At 43.8% G+C, this 12,827-nt stretch overlaps 1 protein-coding gene across 1 annotated transcript in view; it reads left to right on the top strand.

Moving 5' to 3' along the window:
- ARCN1 (archain 1) overlaps window positions 1-8,905 on the top strand; it is a 28,750-nt gene extending 19,845 nt beyond the window's left edge. Inside the window, exons 7-10 of the mRNA XM_046016112.1 lie at window positions 1,473-1,620; window positions 1,979-2,087; window positions 4,511-4,715; window positions 7,101-8,905. Coding sequence (XP_045872068.1) covers window positions 1,473-1,620; window positions 1,979-2,087; window positions 4,511-4,715; window positions 7,101-7,190 — 552 coding nt within the window. The 3' untranslated portion in view covers window positions 7,191-8,905. The remainder of the gene's footprint in view (window positions 1-1,472; window positions 1,621-1,978; window positions 2,088-4,510; window positions 4,716-7,100) is intronic.
- Window positions 8,906-12,827: the final 3,922 nt, after the last annotated feature.

Below are 12,827 nucleotides of genomic sequence, written 5' to 3'. Positions count from 1 at the left end.
TTACAAAATTATTAACTTGTCCAGTTACAAACAAAACACCTTAGAGTTGAAGTTACTTTTTTAAATTACTATTTTTTAAAAGATTATTTATTTTATTTATTTTTTAAAGATTTTATGTATTTGATATAGCACAAGTTAGTGGGTAGAAGGAGAGGGAGAAACAGGCTCCCGACTAAGCAGGGAGCCCAATGTGCAGCTTTGTCCCAGGCCCCTGGGATCATGACCTGAGCTGAAGGTGGATGCTTAACCAACTGAGCCATCCAGATGTCCCTAAAAGATTTATTTTATTTATTTATTTTATATAGAGAAAGTGCACTTGTGAGAGTTCAGGGTGGGGACGGGGACAAGGGACAGGGAGAGTGAGAATCTTAAGCAGACTCCTGTCAAACACAGAGCCCGATGCAGGGCCTGATCCCGTGATCCCAAGATCATAAACAGAGCTGAAATCAAGAGTCAGCCACTCAATGAACTGAGCCACTCTGGTGCCCCCAGTTCCTATTTTCAAAATGTCTTAAATCTTTTTGAAAGTCTTTAAAGAAGGGACATCTCTCTTTAAATCAAAAGAAATTGACATTCTGGGGCGCCTGGGTGGCTCAGTGGGTTAGGCCGCTGCCTTCGGCTCAGGTCATGATCTCAGGATCCTGGGATCGAGCCCCGCATTGGGCTCTCTGCTCGGCGGGAAGCCTGCTCCCTCCTCTCTCTCTCTGCCTGCCTCTCTGCCTACTTGTGATCTCTCTCTGTGTGTCAAATAAATAAATAAAATCTTAAAAAAAAAAAAAAAAGAAATTGACATTCTTTTAGGTACTCTATTTTATTTTATTTTTTTATTTTTTTAAAGATTTTATTTATTTATTTGACACACAGAGAGAGATCACAAGTAGGCAGAGAGGCAGGCAGAGAGAGAGAGGAGGAAGCAGGCTTCCTGCTGAGCAGAGAGCCCGATGTGGGGCTCGATCCCAGGACCCTGAGATCATGACCTGAGCCGAAGGCAGCGGCTTAACCCACTGAGCCACCCAGGCGCCCCTCTATTTTATTTTATTTTTTTTTAAGGAATTTTTTTTTTTTGAGATTTATTTATTTATTTGACAGAGAGAGAGAGAGATCACAAGTAGGCAGAGAGGTAGGCAGAGAGGAGAAGCAGACTCCCTGCAGAGCAGAGAGCCCAATGTGGGGCTCGATCCCAGGACCCCGAGATCACGACCCGAGCCGAAGGCAGAGGCTTTAACCCACTGAGCCACTCAGGTGCCCCCCAGGATTTTGTTTTTTAAGTCATCTCTAACACCCAGTACAGACCCTGAAATCAGAACCCCGAGATCAGCAGCTGCGTGCTCCACCACCAGCAGAGCCAGCCAGGTGCCCCGTGGTCCTCTATTTTAGATGTTTAGATTATGGACCATGTAGGACCAGAGGGAGTTTGTTTCCTATCTTGTCATGTCTGAACTCAGAAGTTTTTCTTTTACTTTTCATTTCAGACCCATCCAAATGTAGATAAAAAACTTTTCACTGCAGAATCTCTGATTGGCTTGAAGAATCCAGAGAAGTCATTTCCAGTTAACAGTGACGTAGGAGTGCTAAAATGGAGGCTACAAACCACAGAAGAATCCTTTATTCCACTGACAAGTAAGTGCTTCTGGTCGGTCCCACTAAGCTGGTCTGCACGGAGAACAGAAATAGCCCGGCCTGTGCATGCTTATCTTCATTGCTGTAGCAAAATTCTTGTTGACAAAATGGCTTTCTTTCAAAATGGGCTCAGTGCTGCATTTTGTGTATTTTAATCACAAGTTTTCATTTTTTAATAGCTTTAATTTTGAAAGTTTTTTATAATAGTTTATATGAAGTTCTGCAGCTAGCTGTCAGCTTTCATTTGCCATTTTAACTTTTCTCCACTTTTTTTTTTTTAAAGATTGAGCCACCCAGGCGCCCCACTCTCCACTCTTTTTCTAATATTCAAGTATTCCTGCTTTGCTTTTCTTCTCAGTTAATTGCTGGCCCTCAGAGAGTGGAAATGGCTGTGATGTCAACATAGAATATGAGTTACAAGAAGATAATTTAGAACTGAATGATGTGATTATCACCATCCCGCTCCCGTAAGTGGTATCCCCCACATAATCATTTTTTCCTGTCCTGGGTTCATAGAAATAGTCTTTTGGAACTTGTTTTGGAGACAGCATTTAGTTGGCCTTCTGTTCTAAGATATCTGCTTCTTAAAATGTCCAGTTGTAGAAGAAACCAGTTACAAAAGTCCACAGTACCATATGCTCATATGACATTGGGACAGTGTTTTTCTCTTGGAACAGAAATCAGGAGGTGGAGGGGAAGGTGGTTGACTGCAACAGGGCACAAGAGAACTTTCGAGGACAGGGAAATGTTCTGTGATTTGACTGTGATGGTGTTTACAAGCTTACATACATTTTTCAAAGTGTGTTGAGCTGTATATGCTAAAAGGAATGGAGTCTACTGGTTTTAAAACCAACTCAAGGCCCATTGTAGTAGAGCTGTGTTTCCAGATGTTGGGCCTGTGTTTGTTCTTGTAGTAATGAAGACTTCCAGAAGGAGGAGCCACTTCTCAGTCCAAAAAAAAAAGGTCTTGGTTTTGTTTTGCAACTGAGAAATTGAGTCTGTCAGACTGAATTTTTTCTCTTTCACTTGGCTCACTAAACTTTCAGCTAAAGATGAGAATATGTTTTCAGGGGAACTACTGATTCTTGCTGGAGCACATATTTACATTAGTTTTCATAAATTTTCTAACAGTTTTATTGGTGTAACTGGCATACAGTAAACTACACATATTTAAGATGTACAGTTTGATAAGTTTTGACATGTATATACCTGTGAAACCGTCACCACAGTTAAGATAATGAAAATGTCCAGCATCCCCAGAAGATCAGTTCCAATAAGTTTTTATTTTTTATTATTATTTTTTTAATTCCAGTTAAGTTTTTAATGTGTGCTTAAATGGCCTACTTTGTAGGATCATCTGGAAATACTCTTTCCTTCAAGTTTATCTCACTAGCATTTCCAGTGAGTGGGCCCTGTTATTATGTCCCCGGTGAATCCGGCTCCTTTCTTCCACCTCTCAGCACCTGCCCCTCCCACGATTAAGTACAGGGTGTAATTATGAACACGCAATAAATGTATTCTTAGTGTATCTTTACTGTTATATTGCTTAATTATTATTGTAGAGAAAATGATATTGATTGGTCATTTTGTTTCACTTTTGATAATTCAGCCATTTACACGGCCAGGTCTGGTTTTTTCCTCATAATTTTCCATTTTAAAAAATATGCTCTATTATCAGTCTGTCCTTGATTGGAGTAACAGTCTTATTCTTCACAGCTTGGTTACTCTTTCAGAACAATAGGTGGCTGCCTTGAACCATTGTAGGGCTTGGGCATTGCTGACAGGTGTGGGTTTTGTTTTGTCAAGATTTATTTTACTAGGCTATTTTTAGGATGCCACAATTCTTAGGCCTCTCCATCTACCCTATAATTGTGGTTATGGTGGTTTCCTGTGTCTTAGTTTACTTTTGCAATAGTCTCCAGAAGAGACCCTTCCTTACACAACATTTTACCCTGTTATCCAGAACTGATCAAATCTGAGAGATCAGAATCGGAAGAAGAGCAGAGAGAAGAAACATGTATACAGTTGGGACCATAGAATTGAAAGGGGAGAGCTGATCATGTTGTTAAGTTCTTCTCTTTGTCTTCCTTATTTACTCTGCCCCTAATACAAGCACTGAATGGCACTGGGGAATGAAAAGATGGTAAATTTGCAATGTGTAGGAGTGGGTGACGCCGCCTGTCAGCCACATGTGAGGGTGCAGAGTACATCCTAACTAGCCCTGGGTCTCCGGCTGATTAAGGACAGCTGTGTGTCTCTTTTTCCCATCATGTTCACATACTGGGCAGGGCTGATTGTGTTTTCACTTATCCTGTAAAAGTCCACTTACTGGATTGTAAATCAGACCCACTGGCGTCAGCTACAGGTTTTGAAACATTCTAAAATCTTTTGAAGACATCTTCCCACAGGCCCAAATTCATCTTCATTTTAATTCGCCATGTAATGATGTGTGAGGTTTTGCCCTGCTACTATCAACCTGTTTGCCCCCATGATCACCAAAGAGAGCTGCAGTATGGTGAAATTCCTTCTTGACAAGGCAACAAACCCTTGGTGCAGAATTTTTGAAAACATATCCTACTTCACACATTTGTCAGTTTCAGTCCCCTGCTAGGTCGGGATCTAATCCACAAGCTGGAGCTGCCCATGGATATCTCTGCCAGTTACCTGTGGTTGCATGTGTCTGTATCTATAAAGCCAGTGAGTGAGATCCTTGGCCAAGGTGCTAGGACTTTGTTTGATCCTTGAAGTTATTAGGGAGCCTCATTTTTTTCTAGAACCATAAAAAAGTGGGCAGAATTTGAGGAACATAATCAAATTCAGGGCTGATTTTCCTTGGCAGAGTTCTTCCAGCTTTGGACAGCTAAGGTGACACAAGTGTTTCTCATGACAGATCTGGGGTGGGTGCCCCAGTGATTGGGGAGATCGATGGCGAGTATCGACACGACAGCCGACGAAATACCTTGGAGTGGTGCCTGCCAGTGATTGATGCCAAAAATAAGAGTGGCAGCCTCGAGTTCAGCATTGCTGGGCAGCCCAACGACTTCTTCCCTGTTCAAGTCTCCTTCATCTCTAAAAGAAACTACTGTAACATACAGGTATTCCCTTTTAATCAAGAGCACATAGTAGGATGGATGCCAGATAAACAGAATGGCATCAAAAGTCAGAAAAGCTGGGCGCTTGCCTGGCTCAGTCCATAGAGCATGTGACTCTTGACCCTCAGGTCATGTGTTCAGGTCCTGTGTTGGGCTCAGAGCTTACTTTAAAAAGAAAAAAAATTAGAAAAGCTAGTATTCCCTGTGGATTCCATTATTGAATTTCATTGTATGATCTTAGTCAAATTCCTCTCCTGCTTTAACTCATTTTTTTTCTCTAGATTGGACATGGTAAAGAAACTGAATATGAATACATGTAAAAGTATTTATGGATTGTGCAGGATTTGTATATCTTAGTTGCCTATTTTAAGAAAATAATCTCATGCATTTTAAAAGCTGTTGACCAGAACAGCCAACCCATGGTTTTATAATGCTTCTTATTTTTAAATTTTATTTATTTATGGTTTTATTTATTTATTTGACAGAGAGTGCACAAGCAAGGGTAGTGGCAGGCACAAGGAGAAGCAGGCTCCCCATGGAGTAAGGAGCCCAGTGTGGGGCTTGATCCCGGGACCCTGGGATCATGACCTGAGCCATCCAGGCACCCCTATTTTTTAATCTTTAAATTTTTTAAATTTTTGTTTGTGTTTTGTTTTGTAATGTCTTGTATATGTTACTTGGTTTGAACCCAAGGATGGAAAGAAAGTTTTGTTTCATTTTGTTATTTATTTATTTATTTTAAAGATTTGTTTATTTGAGAGAGAGAGGGAGAGAAAGAGCACGAGCGGGGGTGAGGGCCAAAGAGGGAGAAGCAGACTCCCCACTGAGCAGGGAGCCTGATCTGGGCCTTGATCCCAGGATCCTGAGATCACTACTTGAGCTGAAGGCAGATACTTAACAAACTGAGCCACCAGGCATCCCCAAGAAAGTTTTTAATTTGGAAGGTAAAATTACTTCCCCGCAAAAATGATTCTAATACAAATGAATACAATATTTGGACTATTCGGGGCACCTGGGTGGCTCAGTCGGTTAAGCATCCAGCTCTTGGTTTCAGCTCCAGTCATGATTTCGGTCGTGGGATCAAGTCTCCATGATCAGCATGAAGTAGGCTTCTCCCTCTCCCTCTGCTACCCTTCTCGCTTGTGCACATACTCTCTCTGAAATAAATAAGATCTTTTTTAAAAACCCACAGTAGAGGGGTCTGGGTGGCTCAGTGGGTTAAAGACTCTGCCTTCGGCTCAGGTCATGATCCCAGGGTCCTGGGATTGAGCTCCGCATCGGGCTCCCAGCTCAGCAGGGAGCCTGCTTCCCCCTCTCTCTGCCTGCCTCTCTGCTTCTGATCTCTGCCTGTCAAATAAATAAATAAAGACCTTTAAAAAAAAACAACCAATATTTGGATTATTTATGTTGCAGTTTCCCTTTGTTAATACAGAAAATCATGAGCCATTTCTGTTGCAGACCTTGTCCTTTAGATAAGCAAAGTGATGGATATTTGTGAACCCTTTCTTTAGATCATTATTTTTAACTCATTGCTCCTCTTCTTTTTGAAGTTGCATTACAAGGACCCAATTTATATTTTTATTTTCTCCTCTGACTTGTTGATTTGCTGATTGTGGCACTATCTTGTCTTCCCAGATGGTCTCTATCTCTCCTATTAAGTGCTTAGGAGGTTACAGTTTCCTTCCTGTGTTGGATAATTCCAAAAAGCACTTCTCTCTCCACTCTCAGTTATTGGCATAAGCCCATGATTATTGGGAGTACAGGCTTGAAACCAACACATGAGATAGAAATGGGTACATTTTCCTGTTTGGGACAATTCGAAGAGTAGGGCTCTCTGAAAACCTCATTAGAAAATCAGTGGTTCAAGCTTGTATTGATGCCATTACAGGCACTTAGTGTTACAGGTAATTCATTAAACTAGACATTTACAGTGAAAAAGAGAAAACAAGATCTCATCGAAGGATCCAGCCATGTCTAGAAATAAGTGTGATAGGGCAGTTTAGTGAGACTTGGAGAGCAAATCAGACAAATGAAGTTGAAGAGTCAGAATATTGCATTTTGGGTCAAAATATTAATCGATCAGCCTAATTAAATGTCTGTGAACTTTCCTTCGGGGCAGGACCTGAGGAGTGGCCACTTATTCTAGATCTTTTACTTGATAGCACTGTACATCTCATGCAAACAGTTGTCTTTTCTGCCTAGAAAGTAAGTTAATCCTGTTGGTGGGAAGAGTGATGCTGTAAGCCACAATTGTGAATTGAACTTCTTAGTGTTTTTGCATTATTTTTAATATTGCTGTTAGGGAGTTTGTTCTGTCCTGAGAATATATCAGCACCATGGAGACTCGATCTCCTGCTGCTTTACCTCACTCTTTGTTTGTTTCCCTAGGTTACCAAAGTGACCCAGGTAGATGGAAACAGCCCCGTAAGGTTTTCCACAGAGACCACTTTCCTAGTGGATAAGTATGAAATCCTGTAATACCAAGAAGAGGGAACCAGAAAAGAAAATTTTCAGATTAATAAAGAAGAAGCCAACCGTGGCTGAAGAGTTTTTTCCAAATCTACAAGCCATTGGAGACCCTTTTTTTCTGGTACAATGCACGATTCTCTGCGCGCAAGGACCCTCAACTCACCCTCAGTGTTCAAGTGTCACAGAGACGTTCTTTGGCAAAGAAAGACAAAACATAAAGGGAAAGGCTGCTGATTTCTTTGGCAGATTTTACTGGCCAGCAGGAAAGCAAGCTCTCCAGAGAAAGCCCCCCAGTTAAACAGCTTCTCTTCCTTTGCCTCATTGTTGCTCCTTTGTTTTAATCCCTAAATGTGGTTACATTTCATACTTCATTTTTAAAAAGTTTTCTCTGCAAATTTTCTTTTTTTTTTTCCTCTCTTTTTTCTCTGCAAATTTTAATCTTTCATACTCCTTTCCTTTACCTTCAGTTTTTCTCTTTCTGTACCTCAGTCAAGTGCTAGGATCATCGTATATAGGCATTGTATTCGTTTGGCACTCCTGGGAACTGGTTGAACTAATGCATCCTCGATCTTTGGACTATATAGGCAAACTGCTTAAGGGGTATGAGGTCTAGAAGTTAACAGATAAGGGTGTACTTTGTCCTTTTCCTATGTCTACTCGTCCCTCCATTCCTTTGCATGTTGTTTTTCTTCCAGTTGTGTCCCTCTAGTTTAGAACAGTACTGTGAATCCCACTTGTGCCAGTAGTAAAGACCACTGAGAAGCAGCTTTTGGTGGCACAACCCCCACTTGCAAGATGTCTGAGAGGTGAATGGTTATGTCCAGTGAGGGCTTTCACATCTGCAGGTAATCCTGTCTGCTGCTGGCGCTACCCAAGCTTCTGGTTCTCAGCACTCTGGGTACTTCAGCTAAAACATAAAAAACTCACGGTCTTTGTAATCCATTCACATGTCCTTGAATTCACCACCTCCTTTTTCCTGGCTCTTCTCTGTGTTCTCAGTCCTTTCCTGTCTTTTTTCCTGTCTCTGAAGTCCTTCATTTTTGTCCCTTGAGCCCTCTTTGATGAGTGTCCTCATGTCCCCTCTTATCCATTACTTGTGCAGTGGAGAAGGCTGCATCAGGCAGCCCAGCGTTGGCTTTCTAACTCAGTGTTGCACTTGGTAGGGTTGCTGGGGCTACTGCTAGGCTGCAGCCCCAGGCCGGGGAGGGGGGGGGAGGCAGATGACGAGATGACCTGCTGCACTTCCAGCTGGCTGGAGAGGACCACTCCCACTCCCACTTGGGATGACATCGGGCCTCCCCTGCAAAGAGTGTACTGTCCTCGAAGCAAAGCAGTCACACACAGATGGCCATGGGTGGAATTGTTTGCCAAAGAAATTTCTGGCCTTTCCCTTTCCCTTAACTGCATCAGGGAAGAATCCTTATCTCTGGCTTGGTTTCCACATGAGGTTTTTTTTGAGGAAGGGGACTGGGACAAGAAATCTGTCATGTAGTTAAGTAGGCAAGAGATCTTATTAATCCAGTTTTGTTTGAAAGTTGCTTGTCCATATGATTTTTTTAAAGTTGTTTAGTTTCACAACTTTTTTTTTTTCTGAAATTACTTTTGGGGTAATATTTAAAATGAGAGATGTTTTGTAACCCTGTAAAATACATAGGGAATATAACATTCCAGTGTACACAAAGAAGGAAAATTCTTTAATCAAATAAAGAGTATTATAAAATGAATGTTTATTAGATTCTTGACTCTCTCATACTCTGGTGTCTCCTTGCTAATTTGAGATAATGTAATGGGATCTAAGTTTAAAAATTAATGATATTTTTTTTTAAGAGAAAAGAATCTCTACCTGAGAGTACTCGCTGCCTTTCCCTACATTACAGGTACGATGCCTCCGCGTGTGTTCTCTGTGTGAGCGTGCACATACGTACACACGTGTGCTCCGGTCCGTGGAGCTTCTCAAGTTGATGCTACTTAAGCACTTTTGGTTTTAATTTTGTCAGGGATAGTTGTAGAGTCAGAAACATGAGACTTCGTCTGTAAAGAATAACAATGATCAGTGATCTCTCAGAGCATTCTCTTCCCCATTAGAGCAACGGTGATAAGAAGTAAGTGATCCCGCGGGGGGGATAGATGCTTGGGGGGGGGGGGGGGGTTTGCTAATTCCCTCAGGAAAGATTTCATCCTAACTTTGTTTTTATTTAACTTAAAAAAACTATTGACTGTCAGCAGATTTTTTGGAACACAAATTACTCTCTGTAGTGAGTGGGAATGATGAAGTTTTTATCTTCATGGTGAAAGCCAAGAGTGAATTTTTTTTCCTTAAGAGAATTAATTAACAAAGTCTCTGGTCTCTGCAGCGTGTTGTGGCTCCAACAATGTAATCCTAGCCCAGGGAAGCTCACCAGGGCGGAGCGATGGCCCTGACTGGCAGCTAAGTCCCACCACCTCATCCAGTGGACTTCTTGTTGGCCTCCTGTGAGGGAGACTAACAAAATAATTAGATCTGACTGAGCATTCTGTTTAATGTAGGAGGTTTGTGCTTCCTGCTTTGAATTAATTAATTCCACACAGAGGAGGTAGGGAACACACCTCGTGGTCAGGAATTCCTTTTTAAAAAGATCTGTAAGTCATCTACTTACAGATCCCCTGGATCTATCAGCCGGTGCATCTGGGGCTCGGGAAGCTTTGCCGTCCAATTAATGGGAAGTTCTTCACACTGAGTAGCGCGTCCAATTAATGGGAAGTTCTTCACACTGAGTAGCGCTTGGAGAGATTTCCAGGGTTGATACAGAGTAGCTTTTTTAAGCAGTTCACATCTGGTTGGGCTCATTGGAGGAAGACAAAAATAGAAAAAGCCCCTATCCTCAAGAAGGTGAAAGTCTAACTAGAAGCAATGGCTGAATCTGCTTACAAAACCTCTTCGCCTCAGGTAGACCAGTGTTAACCACAGCTGGTCTCAGTGAGGGTGAGGAATATCTGCCTTCTAGGCTTCAGAGGAATCTCTCAAAAGTAAGTAAAAGCTCGGGGTGCCTGGGTGGCTCAGTGGGTTGAGCCTCTGCCTTCAACTCAGGTCATGGTCTCAGGGTCCTGGGATCGAGCCCCACATCAAGCTCTCTGCTTGGCAGGGAGCCTGCTTCCTACCCTCCCCGCCCCAACGCCAGCCTCTGCTTGCCTCTCTGCCTACTTGTGATCTCTCTCTGTTAAATAAATAAATAAGATCTTTAAAAAAAAAAGAAAGTAAAAACTCGGAATTAACTCCCCTTTATGCACATCTCATTGCAACCATTCTCTCCCTCCATTCCCTCCCCCAAGCCCCCTTTGGTAAATCTGTTCGCAGCTACAGAGCTCTGAAAGTCCTAGAAGCTCCACAGCAATTGCGTGCTGTAAGTTGCTCCTACCCAAGGTGAGAAAGCCTCCCCCCAGGTGTCGGTCTCCCGTCTTACCCTCGGGAGTTAGGGGTTTACGTGGCGCTAGACCTTAGGAAGACTGTACCTTTCCAAACTAAGCTGCTGCCCACTCTGACGCAAGAGGTCAGGCAACCAAGCAGTTTTCAGGAGCTCGGGTCACTTCTTATTCCCCCACCACCCACAGACATTTTTTTTTTTTGCCTTGCTGCTCATAGGGCAGGGGTTAAATGGTTATTAAGGGCTTAGTCCAATTCTCGAAAGCTCCCATAATCGAACTCGGTGTGATCAGGTTGCTAACCAAACGGGCTAGTTGAAAAAGAGGCATTATAATGTCAAGGCAATGAGGGAAGTGGAAATGGGTCTTGTTTCCCATTCTTTTGCCCAAATCAGTGCTTGTTCTGTTCAGCTCATGGGAAGGTCCTGAGCCTACATGGATGTAGATGAGTCTTCCCCCATGACCCAAACTGCCCACTCAGCTCCCGTGTCTCAGCTTTGGGTCTAAGCGTGGATTGTGCAATTTTTAGGACAAGCTGAGGAGAGACCTGCTGAAGAAAGGTTTGAACTTTTCCTCAAGTTTGATGCAGGGAGGAGTCACTTGATTGCTGTCACTGCATCTACACCAATGATGCCTGAGTTCAGGATCCAGAGAGGCCAGAACGGAGAACTTGAGAAGATGTGACTCTACAGGGTTTGCCTGCTGTAATGAGCAACAGCGGCCTCCTCCTGGGGCTGGAGGGAGCACGGTGCGAGAGGAGGGACAGAGGTGGGAAGAGGGCCTAGGCGAAGGCAGGAGGGATGTGGAAATAGACTCCTGACATTCATAGCCAAGTGCAGAGGGCCTTTGCAAACCCGCTCTTCCTTCCACACCCAGCCTTTGCCCTCTCCCCCCTGCTTCCACTTCGGAAAGTCTGAAGCATGCTTGGAAAGCTGTTTTCTGCTTTCTTCTCTCTTCCTCCCCCTTTCCTGAGCTCCCAGCTGCTCGACCTCTTGCGTAATTGTGAGAGAGCACTGAGTTTTTTGATGGGCTCCAGATGTGCCGCGGGTGGGGGTGGAGGGTGGGGCGGTAGGTCCCTGGTCCCCTGAGTGCTCTAACTGTGGGAACATAGGGCCTCAACCCAGCAGGAGGACACATTGCACAGAGCGTTGGGGTTAGCTGGTCCCTGAGTGGGAGGATAGAGAAGGTGGGTGCTGTTTCACCCCCTTCCTCAGCATCAGCTGCCTTGTGGCAGGCTCCATCCTTCCCTGAAATTCCTTCCGACCGACCGAGATGGTACAGAAGATCGGGGAGTTGTGAAACAGTTACGTGAAAAGACTCCGAGGTACCCCGGAGCCCCTTCTCTCAGATGCTGGGTCTTGGCATCTAGGATACAACAGTTTGGGTTTTATTTCTTTTTCTTTTACCAGAATAGTCTGAAAATTACTGTTGTGATCAGTCTCATGAAAGGTGGCCAGAGTTAAAACACTTTCATGAGCTTCAAACAGTATGAAGAGAGGAAGAATAAGAGGCTTCCTCCCCATCCCCCAAATTCTGAGGCTTCCTGGTACCCACGATGCCTGCTGGAGCCTTGCTTGTTTGACCTCTGTTAGCCACAGCTGGTAAGTGCAGTGTCTTTCCCCTCCCCCCTCCTGTCTACTGCCTGGCTCCAGTCAGCCCCAGCCTCCAGCAGTGGGGGGCCCCCCTGCTAATGCTGGCCCTGTCAATGAGTGACCAAAGACCTCTGCAGTTCAGCCTCCTGCTGTTCCAGGGTTAGGGAAAGAGGGCACAAACTGAAGCCACTGAATCAGAACAAGGTATGTTCATCCCAAAGAGGGCAAATTATTTTCTGCTCTCTGCCCCAGCTAGAAGCCTTGGGGGTTTTCTCGTCCCTCATTCTGTGAGGAGGAGTCTCAGGCTTCCTTGAGGGCAGGTTGAAGAGGTCTAGCCTAGCTGAGGTCAGCTCCCTAGGGCCTCCCCTGTCAGTCTCTTGGGGCAAGAGCTAGCTTTGCAAGGTAAGGGTCCACCATCTGAGCTGGATTTTGGGGTGGGGGTTGAGATGAAGAATGACCTCAACCAGGCTCAGTTTCTAGACTCCTCTTAGGTTTTTAGTCCCTCCTTCTCTCTCTCTTTCTTTCCTTCTTTCTTTCTTCTCTCTCTCTCTCTCTCTCTTCCTTTCATTTTAAAGATTTTATTTATTTATTTGACAGAGACACTGCAAGAGAGGGAACACAAGCAGGGGGAGTGGGAGAGGGAGAAGCAGGGTTT

The sequence above is a fragment of the Meles meles genome, chromosome 8 (genome assembly GCF_922984935.1).
Source record: "Meles meles chromosome 8, mMelMel3.1 paternal haplotype, whole genome shotgun sequence".
NCBI classification, from domain to species: domain Eukaryota; kingdom Metazoa; phylum Chordata; class Mammalia; order Carnivora; family Mustelidae; genus Meles; species Meles meles.
Note: the sequence above shows the minus strand (reverse complement) of the source record. Positions and strands in the feature narration are given on the sequence as shown.